The 17,740-nt window shown below is 42.7% G+C and overlaps 1 protein-coding gene across 2 annotated transcripts in view; it reads right to left on the bottom strand.

Moving 5' to 3' along the window:
- LOC143930753 (cytochrome P450 2J6-like) overlaps nt 1–17,740 on the bottom strand; it is a 97,267-nt gene that overhangs the window by 24,558 nt on the left and 54,969 nt on the right. For both annotated transcript variants that reach the window (XM_077455328.1, XM_077455335.1), the window contains 3 exons: nt 15,584–15,757; nt 14,900–15,044; nt 14,505–14,692 (listed from right to left, as the gene is read on the bottom strand). In XM_077455328.1, the coding sequence (XP_077311454.1) occupies nt 14,505–14,692; nt 14,900–15,044; nt 15,584–15,757 (507 nt within the window). The remainder of the gene's footprint in view (nt 1–14,504; nt 14,693–14,899; nt 15,045–15,583; nt 15,758–17,740) is intronic.

Raw genomic sequence — 17,740 nt, 5'->3', positions numbered from 1 at the left:
GCCAAGGAATAAAAAGAGTAGTCGAGCTCCGAGAGGAACTAGAGGGGGGAGGCGTATTAAGCCCAAAAAGAGCAAGGACTTAGTGGGGACAGGTATTTTCAATTTAAGTTCTCATGTTTTAACTGATTCGGAACTGGAGGTTTTGGATAGGGGCTTAAAATTTGCTCCTGTTCGTAATATTAACAAATTCCAAACATACATGGATTTACAAAAATATGTACGCAAACTCAACGTTCAGCGGTACATGGCTTCTAATGCATACAATCCACCTAGAGCCTTGTTATCTACTTTTTCTCATTCTGGCCTAGCGAATGCTTCTTTATTCAACCCGCCTGGACATTTAGCTCCGTCCTTAAAGGTGTTTAGGGATCTGGCCCTTGGTGATCTTGAGGCCATGCGGGTTCGACAGGTGAAAAATAAGGAGGTGATAGATAAGGGCATTGAATCCCTTTGTACGAACCATAATCTGGTCATCCGCCCAGCCGATAAGGGAGGGGGAATAGTCGTCCTTAATAAGGATGACTATATGAATGAGATGCGTCGTATTTTAGGTGATACCAATACATATACTCCGTTACGTTATAATCCTAATGAAAAATACAAAAAAGAATTAGAATCTATCGTTGCTAGGGGTTTTGAAAATTCCATTTTAAATAAAAAGGAGAAAGCATTCTTGGTGCCTAAGGCACCCAGAATTGCTATAATATACTGCCTGCCGAAAATACACAAAAATGTTACTTGCCCCCCGGGTCGTCCTATTATTAGCGGAATAGATTCGGTTACGTCCCGGGTGGGCAAGTACATTGATTTCTTTTTACAACCCTTAGTTCGTTCTATGCCTTCTTATGTAAAAGATACTAGAGATATTATTAACCTTTTGTCTCACTACAAACCAAAACCAGGGATGTGGCTGGTAACAGCCGACGTTACCTCACTCTACACCGTGATTCCTCATAACTTGGGCCTAGAAGCCGTTTGTTCTTTCCTTGAAAGGGGGTCGAACTTACCACAAGAGCAGATTGACTTTATTATGGTCCTGTTGGACTATGCAGCAACCCATAACTTTTTTTGGTTTGATGTGCATTTTTACCGCCAGGATAGAGGAGTTGCCATGGGGGCGAAATATGCCCCCAGTCTGGCTAACCTATTTATGGCTAAATGGGAGGAGGACGTCATCTATGCGGAACCCAGGTCAGAGGTCATCCTCTGGGTCCGGTACATAGATGACGTCCTCCTCCTTTGGGACGGTGACCTATCTGCTCTATCTGAGTATATGGAATTCCTAAATACCAACAATAGAGGGATATATCTCAGTTACGAAGCGAGTTTGGAACAGATCCATTTTTTGGACTTGGTTATTTCTGTCAAGGAAGATAGGTTTATCACGTCCACCTACTTTAAGCCTACAGACAGGAATGCCTATATACCCCGAGATAGTTGCCATCATAGATCATGGCTTGATTCAGTCCCAAAAAGTCAATACCTCAGAATTAAACGTAACTGCTCAGAGGATAACATCTTCTTAGCACAGGCCGAAGTCCTCACTAAGCGTTTTCTGGCTAAGGGGTATAGCTCAGTATTCCTTAAAAATGCCCTAGATCAGGTCATTTGCACTAATCGTGGTGATTTATTGAAGGCTAAAACTAGTAATGAGGGCAATCTCGGTTCTTACCGATGCCCTTTTATCACCACTTTTTCACGCCAACACTTCAGCGTGAAGAATATTATGAATAAATATTGGCACGTCTTGAAGAGTGACAGGGTCTTAAATGCCATCTTACCAGATAAACCAAGGGTGGTCTTTAGGGGTGTGCCCAATCTTAGAGATAAATTGGCCCCTAATGTTCTAAACCCCCCAAAGGAGAGAACAAATTTGTTCTCCGAATTAAAAGGGTATTATCAATGCAAGAGATGTCAGGTGTGCCATCTCAATCGATGCACCACAAGAAGGACCACTATGTTCTCTTCTTCTTGTACTTCCAAAACCTTTTCTATTGATTCTTTCATTACCTGTTCCACTACTGGTATTGTTTATTTGCTTCAGTGTCCGTGCGGCCTGCAGTATATGGGCCGGACCAAGAGACCCCTACAGGTCCGCATTAACGAGCATATAAGCAACATCAGAAAAGGGTTTACTAAACACTCAGTTTCCAAGCACTATCTAACTGTCCATAATAGGGATCCCTCCAATACGTTGTTCCTTGGCATAGACAAATACAGGCCGAATTGGAGGGGTGGTTCTTTTGTCCGCAGCATCTCTAGATTAGAGATGGCTTGGGTATATAAGCTAAAGAGTTATACCCCCTTTGGGTTAAATATCGACGTTGACGTCAATTGCTTCATTGATAACTCCTAGGACCGTATTATTTAGGTTTGCACATATTTATTTAGTATATTTTTTATATCTTTTTAGCTTTATATATATTTTCTATGTATATATTTTTTATACATATATTTTTTATATGTATGAATTTTTCTATATAATTTTATATTTTACAGTTTTCATGTACTGTTTAATGTTTATATGTACCTAATTCCATGAGTGCTATATTTTTTTAGTTTGGTTATTGGCGCATATAAATTGATGTCTTGTATAAAGTATAGCCTAATGGTTTGACCTTTAGAACTTGGCGGATCCCCCATGTGGTAAATCTAATTAAGTGGGCTAATTTATAAATGTCAATATTTATGTGGGGGTTTCTATATGCTTTTTAGAAAAAGATATAAGGTTTCCTTTTTCCCCTCCTATAATGTGATTATTATGGTAATTTGACTATACTTGCCCTGATTTGATTAAATACCTTCGGGAGTTTTTTCTTTCTCTTTTCCCAAACACTTGAGTGTGTATACTTCCGGATTGGGTATATAATATCTGAACTTGTACATTTCATTTATTTTTTATTTTTTATACATATTTAACATGCCCGTTAGGAGGGTGTTTTTCCCGCAGCACTAGTTAGTGCTATTTTCCCTAAACCAAGATGGCGTCTTCCGTCTCAGTTCCGGGGTCAGACTGAGGCTTGGTTTTTGTTTCCATTATTTAAGCGGTGCGTCAGGACGCCGCCTGTACCCCGTGACCACGTCCCATAGTGACGAAACGCGTAGGGAGGAGGAGCGTCGTCCTGACGCCACTAGCTCACGTGTTTGTTCCGGAAGTATTGGGCGCTGCATATCGAGAACCGGCCGGCTCGAATCTGTTACGTGACTTGTTTAAGTGACATTTTGTAAGTGCGCAATCTGTTGAATGAATGAATGAATGAATGAAATACTTATATAGCGCACAATGCAAACTGAATTGCCTCTAGGCGATTAAATCACTTGGGTTTTACACTATTGCGAGTTTTATTTCCTTTATGACAACTGATGAGAGGAAGTTTGTTTGGAGGCTGGGAGAAATAACGGGTTCCTGTATTTTCCTGTATCCACCTGTGAATACCCTGGACTGGGGGAGTCAGTCACTTGCGCTGTATGGTTCTCTGTAACAAGGAACCATATATCTTCGGTAAGCGGCAGTAATATCTGTGGTGGAGGTCGTGCACTATTCACATTAATTTTGGATGGTTTGCTGTCACTGTATCACCGTGGAGTTATTGCAAGCATATTTTTTTTCTAAAGACTTTATGGACATTACAATATATATTTTTTTCCCACTGTTTATAATTATGTTTCACTAATGTATTAAGCTAATTGTACTTTTTACATTTTTTTATCCACATAGCTTGTTTGGCTGGTTTTTGGTTATTAGATTAATCAATTACTATCTATGTTGCTTTTACTAGCAATAGGGATTTACACTTGTTATCCTCATTGATACATCACAGTACATTCTTGCACAATTTAATTACTTTTTCTATATAGGCTTCCGGAGTGCCTTAGCCCAGATAATACCCCTAGGTCTCAGCGCTGGCTTGGGAGCCCCAGTTGTGACCCTTCAGGCCCCCCTGCTAAGCAAACACCTGCTTCTGCTAGTGGGATGCCTGGGAGAAATCCCCGTCCATGGCAGAGTCCGCGCGGGGGGGGGGGGACGACACTCACCCCTTCTTGGTCATCAGGGCATAGGGCACAGGTGCATGTGGCTGAAACTTCTGGGGAAGGTCTGGTCAGGGTGTCAGCCCGGTGTGGGAGAGGTTCGGCATCAGATGCAGCCGACTCCATGAGGAAGACACCACACCTCGTGGGGAGGGCTCTGCGGCCTATGGAGCGCGTCACTCTGGAAAACCCGCCTTCAGGTCCAAGTCGGGGCCTGGAGGGTTGGCCAGAGCGGTGGCTGTGCGCTGGCTGCTGCGGCCATGCGGGCTGATGATGTCATTGAAGAGAGCCGTAGCAGCGGAGAATGGTGCCCTCAAGGGGATGTCAGTCCACTGCTGCAGGAAACACCTGCGGTGCCCAGGAAGAGAGGCCGGGCGGAGGGGAACCAGCAGTGGCCATACGGGCAGGCGGTGACATGCGTAGCAGAGGTGGCAAGCAGCTCGCAGGAGGGGGAGCTGGCGGTGGATCCCCTGGGGACGGCAGGGTTGTTGGGATCAGCGGCTGGAGGGTCTTCTCGCCCACTGCAGCCTGGTAAATCAGCTGTTCCTTCTGTTTCTTCTATGTCTCTTATGATGTCTCCAATGCACAGTTTTACTGTGGGGGTGGGAGTGAGCAGTTTCCCATGGGACAGGGGGGTGCCTGGGGCTGGGAGGTGGGTGAAGTGGGGCTATGGGATTCCCTGCGGGAGTTACTGCGTCGCAGCACTCTGCCCCAGTTAGGCCATGGGCTCCCTCCCTCAGGCTAGGGAATCTCCTGCCACAGTTGGTACTGCCCCTCAGAAGCAGCTGGCGGGGGTGGTCACCAGCACACAGAAGGATAAGGACATTGTGGGAGCGGTCCCAGTGGTAGTGACCAAAGACAAGGAAGGCGGAAAGAGTGCGTTTGGCAGACCCGGCGAGGTGCGAAGTATATATATGCGTGGAGGGACCGCGGGGGCTCATCTAAAACCGGAAGTTCGGGAAAAGATTTGGAAGGAGGAGTTTGTGGAAATATTTTCACTGCTCCCGCTTGAAAAATTCAACTTAGATCGGGTGAAGCTGGATGAAAGCAAAAAGGAAGAGGAAGAAAAAAGAGGAGGTATAGGCTTATATCGCATACTTTCGCAAATTGGTTACAGGCGTTTGCGATCTTTGCAAGTGTGATAGGAGAAAAAGCCCCAGAGAATTGTTCGGCTTTATTTTGCTACTTAGAGGCCATCAATGAAGCGCACAGGGTGTATGGGGGCCTGGCATTGCTCTAACATGACAAGCAATTTTGCCAGCGGAAGGCCATTCGTCCCTCCATCCGGTGGGATCACAAAGATATCAGTCTATGGATGAAATTGATGATTTCTTCCAGGGCTACGGGCCAGTTTTTTCCCCAGAGGCTTGGTGGTGCTTCCTCCTCTGGATCGCCAGCCCCTAGGAGAAAGGGGGTATGCTGGAAGTTTAATGAGGGAACATGTCGGTTTGACAGCCCGTGTCAATAAAAGCACGAATGCTCAGGGTGCAGCGGTGCACATCCCCTCATGCGTTGTTTTAAACAGGGAAAGGGTCGAGCCGGTGATGCCACTGGAAAAAGGGATGACGCCGGTGACACTGGAGAAGATACTGCCTTTTCTAAGTAGGTTTTGACCTTTTGGAGTCGGGGTTTAGGGAAGGTTTTCACATTCCCAGTAAGGTGCGGGAGGTTCCTCCTGTGTCCAAGAATTTACAGTTGTCAATTTTGCATCAGGATGTGGTGTCGGCCAAGCTGTTCAAGGAAGTTGCGTTGGGTCGCATTGCCCATTTCCTGATCCGCTGTTACCAGGGCTGGTGGTTTCCCCATTGGGTGTGGTTCCAAAGAAGGAACCAGGGCAGTTTAGGATGATTCACCATCTTTCTTACCCCAAGGGCAACTCCGTGAATGATGGTATTAACCCACAGGTTTGTGCGGTTACCTATACATCTTTTGATGCTGCCGTCTCTTGGGTTAGGAAGTATGGTAAGGGATCCCTCATGGAAAAAATCTGATGTTGAATCTGCATTCCAGCTGCTGCCAGTACATCCCCAAAGTTTTCGCTTGTTAGGGTGTTGTTGGCAAGGGTCTTACTTTGTAGATTGATGGGCTATTCCATCTCATGTGCTTTGTTTGAAGCATTTAGTTTGTTTCTGGAAAGGGTCGTTAGGGAGGTAGCGGGGGTGAACTCGGTCATTCATTATTTGGATTTCCACAATGGAGTGCGGAACCATGGCTAGCAGCTTGGCGGGAGGCTGGGTTCCTAAACAAAAAGTGGTTCTGTTGGAACTGTTTCCCATAGTCCTGTCATTGGAGCTTTGGGGAGAGGCCTTTCGTAAAACAGCAAAAGTGCTTTTCAATTGTGATAACATGAGGGTGGTGTCGGTGATTAACAGCATATCGGCTTCTTCTCCTCCGGTAGTTGAGTGTTATGTTATTTAGTGTTAAGTTGTTGGAGGATGAATACTTTTAATTATGCTGTGCATATTCCAGGGGCTACCAACAATTTAGCAGATGCTCTGTCTCGTATTCAGTGAGACGATTTCCGTGCTCTGGCACCAGAGGTGGAAAAATTGGGAGTACCCTGTCCTCAACAGTTTTGGAACATTGCGCTGGACTCACGGCTGGATTGATATGGGATTCACTCAGCGCTGGAACTTGGGTGCATATTGCAAGGTTTGGCAAGAATGGTTCTCTTTGCTGGAGGAGGTAGTTGGGGGTATCTGACGGGTCAGATATGTCATCCTGGGTGTTGTTCTTCATCTGCAGTAACGAAACGCGAGGTGTCTTGGGATCCGTGATGGGCAGGAAACTGGCTGCCCTGGCATTTTTATTTAAGTTGGCAGGGCATGTGGACTTTGCTAGGCGCTTAAAGGTTACTGTAAGGGTAGTACCAACAAGGATTCCAGGCGCCCGGTTTCCTTTTCAGTTCTGGGTTCGGTTCTTGCAAGTTTAGAAAAGTTCTGTTCCCCAGGCTTTAAGTAGATTCTGTTCTGGGCGGCCTTTTTGCTGGATGCCACTGAGGAGGCTCGGTAGGTCCTTCCTGAGGAAGTAATAAAGCGCATTGGTAGGAGGGAATCCACTAGATATCGTATATATGTTTGTCCCCACTTGTTGTGAATTTTCTACCACATCTGTGTGTTTTGTCTTTTTGTTCTTTATGTTTTGTGTTTCTTTCTGTGCAAGGTTCTTATTGTGTCTTTTCAGATTCCCCATGATGTCCCATCTGGATATTGGGACATTTGTATGTTTTTTGGGGGGCTAAGAGGGCTGAAGTCAGGCCAGAGGACAGGCAAGAGGGGAGGGTAGGGTTAGATGATTGGTGTGCCTGGGATGATGTGGCACAAAGTTAAACCAGAAATCCACAGTTTTTCATGCCTGGGCCAGCCACCAGACATTTTGGTCCTACACGTGGGAGGCAATGATTTGGGACTACGTCCCATGCAGCAGGTCATAAAGGATATACAGTGGGATTTCCTTCGATTGAGGTCCTCTTTTCCTGACATGATTATTGTGTGGTCAGACATTGTGGCCCGCATGTCATGGAGAGGGGCCAGATCGATTAAAAAACTTAATAAGGCCAGTATAAAAGGTGAATAAGGAGGTGGGGAGGTTCATTGCCCATAATGGTGGGGTGGTTGTCAGGCATTTAGAGCTGGAGATTGATACATAGAGGTACCTGAGTGGGGATGGTGTGCATCTCAAGGCAGTCGGGATCGACCTATGGGCTTTGGGCTTGCAGGATGGTATCCAAAGGGTGTTTCTTGTGTGGCAGTGGGCACAAGTGTAAGGTGTCACTTGTGCTGCTTTGGCGGTTGGGTCCTTGACGATGGGTATAGAACATGAGGTATTTGAGAAAACGGTGGGACCCATCTCAGGTGTAGAGTCCTCCCGGTTGGTCTGGTTCAGTCTAGACTACCGGTTAGTAAGGTGGTAGGGGTCTGTGGTCAATTAGCAAGTCCTCGAGGCGGTATTTGGTGGCTGCTGACAGAACCTAATTTAGAGGTACCACAGATTCCAAAGTTGGGAAGATGGGGTGGTCAGGGACCGGCAACCAGTTATTTATTTTTATTTAGTGTAAATATGAGATCTGAGGTCTTTTTGTCCCCAGATGTCACATTTAAGTGGTCCTATCATGCTTTTTTCTTTTACAAGGCATGTTTAATTTTTTTTTTTAAATATTGTAAAAATAAAAAGGTAAAATAAATAAAAAAAATAAACATTTTTAGACGCGCCCTGTCCCGCCAAGCTCGCGTGCAGAAGAAAACGCATACCTAAGTAGAGCCTTCATATGAAATTGGTGTACAAACCACACATTCGAGGTATCGCCACGATTGGTAGAGCGAGAGCAATGATTCTAGCCCTAGACCACCTCTGTAACTCAAAACATGCAACCGGTAGAATTTTTTTAATGTAGCCTATGGAGATTTTTAAGGGTAAAAGTTTGTTGATATTCCATGAGCAGGGCGCAATTTTGAAGTGTGACATGTTGGGTATCAATTATTTTTTATTTCAAAAAAGTTTATTTTTTTCCAAAAAAGTGAGCTTGTAAGACCGCTAGTGTGTTAGAAAAAAAAAAAAAAAAAAAAAGTATAATGTTTGGGTGTTCTAAGTAATTTTCTAGCAAAAAAAATGTTTTTAACTTGTAAACAACACATCTAAAAAAAGAGTCCTTAAGGTCTTTAAGTGATTAATAATGTTTATATTTTATTTTGGTTTTGAGTTAATAAAGGCCTAACCACCCATTTAAATCCAATGCAGTGTCAGTGTCCTTGTTTAGAAATAAGTGGGAGTGGTAGGTACAATTTTGAGTTGGGGTAGTAAGTTATCTTAACTACCCTAGTCATGATACCCATATGCAGTTGTTTTGTGGTTGCAACAGTTGGGCACTACTGGGATTGTGGTGGGAGAATACCACAAGTGGAGTTTCCTACAAGGCAGAGGAAGCCAGATTCTTAACAAAACACTAAATGTATGTATGGACCTTGCATAGCTGGCATAGAGAGAAGCAATATTTTGAAAAGTATGGGTGTAACTTAGACATGGGCTGGCAAGCTACTAACATTGGCATATTCCGTAAGTTCTGGTTTATATGAGAATATCTTGCTTCTAAATCTACCCCATTAAAAAAATATAAAAACTCCCACATACTAGCTGGAGGGGTTTTTGTGGACTGGGAGTGGCCTTAAATAGATTTTGTTCACTAGGGAGAGGGAGAAAAACTGCTGCAGGGCAGGGTGTTGTTAGGATTGTGAAACATTTGGTGCACCTGGAGCACTCTGAGGAAAGCAATGATGTGATGCATAGCACGCCATAGTAGAAAGTATTTCTGGCAAATTGTGCAAGTGGCATGATGCAGTGGTCAGGAGTATATAATATAAAAATTGCAGGGGTCAGGAGTATGAAATGCATAAAGTTGACGGGTCAGGAATATGAAATGTAATGCACAAAGTGCAGGGGTTGGGATTATGTAATTCACAGAGTGCTGGGACTTTGTAATGCACAGACCACTGGGGTCAGCAGTGTGCAACCCACATAATACAGGGGTCTGGAGCATGAAACGCAAAGTGCCGGAGTATGTAGCACAAAGTGCATGGGGTCAGGCTACATAATGCACAGAGTGTCCCTCCCTATTCTCCCTTTCTCAGCACAAACCCCTTCTTCAAGCGAATATCCTACCCTAATAAAAATTCACCCTTCCTAATACAACCCCCCCCCCCAGTAGAAATCCACTTCCCCGCTAAGCCCAAATACCCCCCTAAGCTCAATTTGCCCTCAGGACAAATACTGCGCAAATCTAATCATATACATCAGATGCAGCAGCACCTGGCATAGTTAGTAAAGTCCTCCCAGGTCTACCCTCTGCTGTGTCATATGAGCCTTCAGAGCCCTCAGCCCTAAATTACACATTTTGCCACTCTGATCTAAGGCCTTCAATGCCAGACACAAAGCAACAGATATCTGGTGCTACCAACACCCATGGCTGCAGGAATGTGGTACAGGCAACTATGATACACATACCTTTCACAGCTTCCTTAATATTCCCATCACTTTTTCGAAACTCCGGCAAAGCTTGAGCTCTTGCTGATAGCGTTGCCTGTCACTTCTTGCTTTCTGTGTATTCTTTTGGGCCAGGACAACTGCCTACCATAGTGATCAGCCAATAGCAATGTGTTGAGGTGGCAATTAGTAGCAAGATTCAACACTATATGGAAGTGTCAAAACATTACCTGTAAGCTTTATGGGATGGATACACAATCCCAGGTCTAAAGCAGCAGAACAATCAGAGTTGTGTTTTAGGAGGTGCCCTTTGTCTTGCTCACCTGTGTTGCCCAGAGCAATTAAACAGATTTCAGATGCCATCTTTCCAGGATAGAAAGTCAAAGTTAACTAATTTCTTTACATACCTACTAAAATGTAATTGAATATTTGGCTAATTGAATACATATAAGACACTACCTAAACCCAATAATAGAACTTTTACTATTTAGAAATGTCCGACATGAACGGATATTCTGAACTAAGAGGCTGCTAGGGACAGCAGAGGTTGTTTCTTCTGACATTACTGATTAATGTTTTAAATTAATAATTGCGCTAATATTAACCTACTAATATTGCACAGTATACCACCAAATTAAGTAAATAATTATGAACCCTTGAAAAAAGTCACGTGTCCAGCGATGCAACTAGTCGGGAGGAGGAGCCTTTGACGTTACCAGCAATGTTTTGTGTGCACTGTCAGCGTATGAGGAGATCCCAGCGTTATGCTGTAACTGATCATTTCATATGTGATCTATCTTGCGGGGAAGCGTGAGTGAGGTTCACCCTAACTAAATAGCGATCACTTTGTTATACTATCTGTGCAATGGTCTTGTTTGTTCTTTGTTTTTCATGTTATGGAAGCCTGCTGAAAGTTGGAAGTTCATCTATGGGAATTAGCAGTGAAATCTCTGAATGAACCATCTGTTACTCAGAAGACTCATTAATAATTTCGATGGAAAATGTCCGATTGGACCGTGTTGTCGGATAATCCGACTGTGTGTGGGCTTCATTGGAACAATATAGCAAAATATTGCATAAAAAAGAAACATGCAAAAATTCTAATAAAACTTGTACTAAAGTGCAATACGTGCCATCAGTTGTGCAAAACCTATAATTCTAGAGGTGAATTTCAAGCATAAATATCAGTGCAATGATGATGTCATTTATGACAAAACGATCATCAGGACTGATACGTACACATGCTACTGTGCATGTGTGATTGCTATCTGGCCATTTACAAGAGTTTCATTTGGATTTATGTATCTATATGCCTGCATTTTACCAATCTGATGTAAGAGCATTACTTTTTATTAAATTTGAAGCTGGTACAGTATCACACAATGTGGAGTCTTTTGTTCAATATATGCTTCAGCTAGCTGATCCCATTGATGGTTTTTGGCACTACTTCCTGGTTTGTTGAGAGCCTTCTGGTTTACCAATTAAGGACACCTGAAAGATCACCTGGAGCGGTGTGCTGTCAGGACGCTAAAAAAGTCCTGCTAGCAGCATCTTTGGAGTGGTGAAGGAGCGGTGTATACACCGCTCCTGCCCGTTGAAATCAATGGGGCACCGTGGCTATACCGCCAACATAGCGCTGCTGAAGCGGCGCTTTGTGGGCGGTGGTAACCCTTTTTCTGGCACTAGAGGGGGTTAAAACCACCTCGCTAGTGGGCGAATATCGCCGCTAAAAAGATGGTAAAGCATCGCAAAAAATAGCGCTGTGTTAGCGCCAACGCCGCCCCAGTATGAAAGGGGCCTAAGGGGGGGTCAGAGGATTTCTGATAAGCCTCCATTTTTTACTTTGGTGATGGGTTTCACACAGCTGGGTTTTTGATTATCATTTCAGCACGGTTTTGCAATGGACTTTACACATGGACTTTAGTCCCATATGATTTTTTGCAGAGACCTGCACCATATTTCATATATATATATATATATATATTTATATTATATATTTCACTGATATTTATGCTTGACATTCATCTCTAGCTGAATTTTAGGTTGCTGGCACTTATTACACTTTAATTAGTACATGTTTTAGTTAAATTATTAGCATTTTTGCATGTTTTAGTTACATTTTTTTCTTTTTCTTTCTTTCTTTTTTTTACATTTCTTTTTCATGCAATATTTTGCTATTGATTTCCTTTATTGTTCATACACTATTGATTGCACTTGTACTTGTACTTTATTAATCTTTACACCTGTTATATGTATCATGCTTAATATTGCAAGTATATTTTTAGCACTGCACTCTTTATTTACATATTGTTTGTGCTGTTTTTTTGTTTGTTTTTAAGCGTGGATACAATTTTTACAATCATTGTTTTTTTGGCAAAGAAATGAATGTATGCATGTGGAGTGGGACAGAGATGGGCGGTGATTGGCAGAGTCCTGTAATCAAGTAGGCAAGGCTGACCATGCTGGTTAAAATTTAAGTATAGCAAAGGCATTGGATTGTAAATGAAGAGTGCAGCGCTAAAAATATATTTGCAATATATAACACAATGCATTTAACAGGTGCAAAGATTAATAACGTACATTCAGTGCTATCAATAGTGTATGAACAATATAGGTAATCAATAGCAAAATATTGCATAAAAAAAAATATGCAAAAATTTTAATAAACCATGTACTAATTAAAGTGGTTGTAAACCCTCCCCCACAACTTTGTCCCATGTAAATCAGCATAAAAAAACCCTAATGAACATTGCTTGTAGATATCTCCTTACTTGCTTAGTATTGTTGTAATCCTTGTTGTTCTGTAGAATGAAGTCACTGAGCATGCCCAGATCTCCCCTGATGTCTTATCTATCTGTTATCAGGACTTCCTACGGCACAGCTCTGAACTCTGCTAATCACTCAGAGCTTCCTCCTACACACCATGTGACCATGTGACATGACATACAGTCTAAACTTGGCGATTACTGCAGTCTTATCAGCTGAAGCTGATAAGACTGACAAAGGGAAACATTAGACATCAGCACAAGTAAATACTATGAAATAAACAAGTAAGCTATGAACAGGGAAGCAGGGTTGCCATAGAAACGTTGGATTGAGAAGGAGGCTTGGTTAACAGTACAGGAAGTGCTAAATGTAAGGGCGGAAATACACTCCACCGTGGACTCAGAAAACAATACTTATGATGACGCTGCCTAACCCCCGGAAACAAGTTTTTTAAAGTTTCTTTAAACAGTAAGTAATATGCGATTTGGGCTGGATTACAGTGGCTATCCAGCCCAAGTCTGATAATGACTTATTATAATGGACTAAATGAAAAGAAGCATCAGAGTGGGAGAGTTTACTTCCTCTTTAAAGTGCAATAAGTGCCATCAATTGTGCAAAACCTAAAAATCATCTAGGGATAAATTTCAAGCATAAATATCAGTGCAATATATAAAAGGGCTGCAGATCTCTGCACAAAATCATATGGGACTAAAGTCCATGTGTAAAGTCCATTGCAAAACTGTGTTGAAATGACGATCAAACACCCAGTTGTGTGACACCCATCACCAAAGCAAAAAATTGAGGCTTAACAGAAATCCCGCAACCCCCCCCCCCCCCCCCCCTATGCTGACCATACACTATGCAAAAAATTGTCCGAAATTCGGTCATTTAGACAGTTTGTTCGTTTTTCGGCCAGTCAATGGGCAGAAAAATCGATAATCGTTGGGACATTTTTTGAGCCAAAAAAACAAAGGACAATTTTGGAAATTTTCTGCCGAACAAACGATAAATTTAAATGTTAAAGTATTTCCCCTCCAAACTGTTTGCACTAGGCATATGTAAAGTAAAACAAAAGATTGATTCATTTATGTCCACTGAATGATTTATCACTCATTACATGATGGCATTATTGTATGCTCTCCAGCCAAATGTTGGTTTTTCGAACATGGGTTTGGCTGATTTTTCATATAGTGTATGGCCAGCATTACTCAGGGAGTTCCAGGTGCTCTCTCAGGTGTCCTTAATTGGTAAACCAGAAGGCTCTCAACAAACCAGGAAGTAGTGCCAAAAACTATCAATGGATCAGCTAGCTGAAGTATATATTGAACAAAAGACTCCACATAGTGTGATACTGTATCAGCTTCAAATTTAATAAAAAGTAATGCTTTTACATCAGGTTAGTAAAGTGCAGGCAGATAGATACATAAATCCAAACGAAACCCTTGTAAATGGCCAGATAGTGATCGCGTATGCACAGTAGCATGAGTACGTATCTGTAGCATGAGTACGTATCAGTCCCAACGATCGTTTCATCATAAATGACATCATCAGGGTAGGCATTGGGTTGTCAAAAGTTAGGAGCTCCTTTGATTTCTGGCAGATCAACAGATTCTTTTTTTACTTGCAGTGTTTTTATAGAGATAAAATATAGGGAACTGTGTTTGTATTGCAGAGATATATTGAATATGTTTCTGTTTGTTTTGCTCAGACATATACTTGAAGTATCTTCTGACCTTTGGTATAGAATATCCATTCAGCTGAACATCTTTAATGGGTGCATGAGCAATTCCTAGGGACACAACGGAGGCAAAGCGATGGATTTCTTGTAGAACAGCCTGTGTGTACGGCATCTTTACTCTGTCATCATAGTCAAGATGGTCTCTGTCTCCTCTAATTTTATCTATTTCTTCCCGACATTTCTCTGAAAAGAACAAGCACAGTATAATACTCATACTACAGATGTAAGGCAGCATAGGTTTGTATTATAAAATCTTTAGCTAAAAATTAATAACATTGCAGGTGACAGAAAGTGAAAGCACCCGAGTGCTGGGTTGTAACGGACACTTATAGAACAAAGCTACTAGAAAATAAGAGATACAAAAAGGAAATTATTTTCTGAAGACTTTACCCTGAATGTTGGGATAGGTCATCATATAAAGCAGACCCCATTCTAGACTGGTAGAGGTAGTTTCTGTCCCAGCAATAAAGAGATCTGCCACACATGTGAATAGGTTCTCAGCATCAAAGTTTGACTTGTGACCATCTTCATGTTCCTGAAAATATAGGAAGAGATTACACTAAGTTACTTATTAGTAGTCCGATGTTACAAGATTGTACACAGCATTGGATTTGCTGGAGAGCACAAGGTTCACTCAGACTTTCACAAGGATATTCCTTGGCATGGTTCTTACTCATGCTAGATAAAATTAAGAGATAGGTCACCAGCACAACAAGGATCTCTGAGACAGCATCCAAAAGTTTTATTAAAACAATCACATCACACCATAAAATAGCAAGGTTTCGGGGTCACGCAGGACATGTGACGGTGACATGGCCAAAGAGGAAGGCCTGTGTGACTCCGAATTTCTCCGAAATATCATCACTATTTTGTGATTTCTCAGAGATTGTTGGTGTGCTGGCAACATGACTCGTAATCTGTGCTGATACTGGTCCTTAGAGGACTGTGTCCCTGAAGAATATTTTACTTTGCTCATGCTAGCAAAGGCTCTTGCTTCCAATGCTCATTCAATACATGACAATATGTGTAAGAATTTATTTGTGTGTGTGAATTAAGAGTTATGTTAAAGATTACCATATCAAGTTCCTCCAGATAGCAGTCTATGTAATCCCTGGCTTCTCCAGGCACTCTGGTTCTCCTGTGTTCTTCTACAACCTTACCAAGGAATGCATAGACTGTCTTAAAATTTCTGAATATCTTCTGATGTGGCAATGGAAGATGTTTCACAAATCCAAATGCATTATAGAGCTGAGAGGAAAAAATGAACAAAAGATCATTCATAGGTTCTTTTGGTTTCGTGTTTCCTTTTATATTCAGATATGTTACATATAAAGTTTCTGTACTTAAAGTTGATTGATACATTAGAGGTGGCCATGTAAGGGACGATCTTCCTGGGTGCCTGTCACCATCTTGGTTGGTGGTACGATACAGAGCATGCAGATAGCTGTTTCCAAACTTCTCTCCAAACAAAAGCATTGATCACCACCTGATTGTGTTTGTGCGATAATCTGTTGGATTGATGTCTAGTGATCTCTTACATGGCCTGATTGTCACAAACAGTGCTAAAATATGTGACATTTCTTGCTATTATTGGGGTTTTATGTGTAATACCTAATGCCGGCCAAAGACAGTTGGAATCTCGGCCGGTTCAGCAGGAACCATGTTCAGACATGTTTGGGCAGGCTGAATGTACCCAAGTTCATCAATCAATCAATCAACTTAAGTACAACCAGCCTGTTGGTTTTTTATATGTGATTAGCCAGCAGCCACTAGCAATAATCACTGTGTTCTCCCAGCCCGGGGTGGCTTCCCCGGCCCCCCTGCCGGAAGAACACAACGACTCTGAGGGATGGATTCCCCCATCAACACTGACCTGAGGTTGCAGAAAATAAAATCGCTCCATCTATGGCCGGTCTTAGACTTGTATATGATAATGCAATTCAAAGGACAGATTTATTGTAATTGAAGATCAGTTACTTTGGGTAACATACTGCTCTTCTGTATAGAATACAAGTGTATATGGTAATGAAGCTTAAGAAATAAAATATTGCATTTGCCCATAGATAAATTTAAGAAGCCAGTGAAAGTAAGTACACGCAGAAGAAAGATTCGAAAATCTGTCCATCCAGTCCTGAGATTTAAACAGCTTTGACAAACAGCACAGCCCTATCTTGCAATCAAGGAGACCTGGTTCATGTCCCCTCCCCAGCGTGTGAATGGATTGTGAAATTGAATGAAATGAAAATGAGTAGCAGACTTCTGAGGTTATACCATTGTCACTCCTCTCTCTCCATCTATCAATATGTTCCTTCTTATGCCGCGTACACACATGTGTGGGCTCCAGCTGACTTTTTGTTCCCAAAAGTCCGGCGGACTTAGAAAGAAATCTTGACTCAAAATTGTCCAGCAGACAATCTGCCTGTCTGTGTGCTAGTCTGCCAGGATTTTAAGATGAACGGTCTTGCCCACACATGGAGAAAAGTCTGTAAATTTTGAATGTGGCTCCAGGTAGACGGAACTAGCAAAGGAAGTCAATGTCGCCGCCTCCATCTGCGAGATTGACACCTCGCTAGCTCCATCATCTGGTATGGATTTAAAGGGGAACCCCTAGTCCCAGCATCCTCCGGGACTGTGACATCGTAAGGGGCGGGGTCACCACGTGACATCCCCCAGGACCCCGCCCCTTATCCCTATATAAGTCGCCGCACAACGCGTCCCTGTCATTACGGCCAGAGAGAGCGTAGTGTCAACATCGGAAGAAGAGAAGAAGAAGGAGAAGGAGAAGAAGAAGCAGCAGAAGCAAAAGAAGCAGAAGGCGGCGACAGAAGTCCGGGCCAACGCTGGTAAAAGAGCTGGAAGAAGAAGAAGAACCGAAGAGCGGGACAAGACCCCCGAAGTCGGAAGAAGGCCACCGGATGGCGGCAACAAAGAAGAAAGCCGGGCTCCTCTGCTAGTAAAAGAGCTAGCAAAAGAGCAGAAGATAGCGGAGGAGTCCGACGAGAAGACCCCCGAAGATGGAAGACCACCAGAGCTGTCTAATAAAGTATTTTAAAAACCTGTGTTGTGTTTTTTTACGTACACTTTTTTCCCCAGGTGAATGGGTAGGGGTACATCGTACCCCACTCATTTACATAGGGTAGGGGGCCAGAATCTGGGGGCCCCCTTATTAAAGGGGGCTCATGGATTCTGATAAGCCCCCCGCATGCAGACCCCGATAACCAACAGCCAGGG

Source organism: Lithobates pipiens, unplaced genomic scaffold, assembly GCF_037356315.1.
Source record: "Lithobates pipiens isolate NorthernLeopardFrog02 unplaced genomic scaffold, aLitPip1_a1.2 Scaffold_10, whole genome shotgun sequence".
Classification (NCBI taxonomy): domain Eukaryota; kingdom Metazoa; phylum Chordata; class Amphibia; order Anura; family Ranidae; genus Lithobates; species Lithobates pipiens.
The sequence above is the reverse complement of the archived record's forward strand: the minus strand, read 5'-3'. Positions and strand labels throughout refer to the sequence as shown.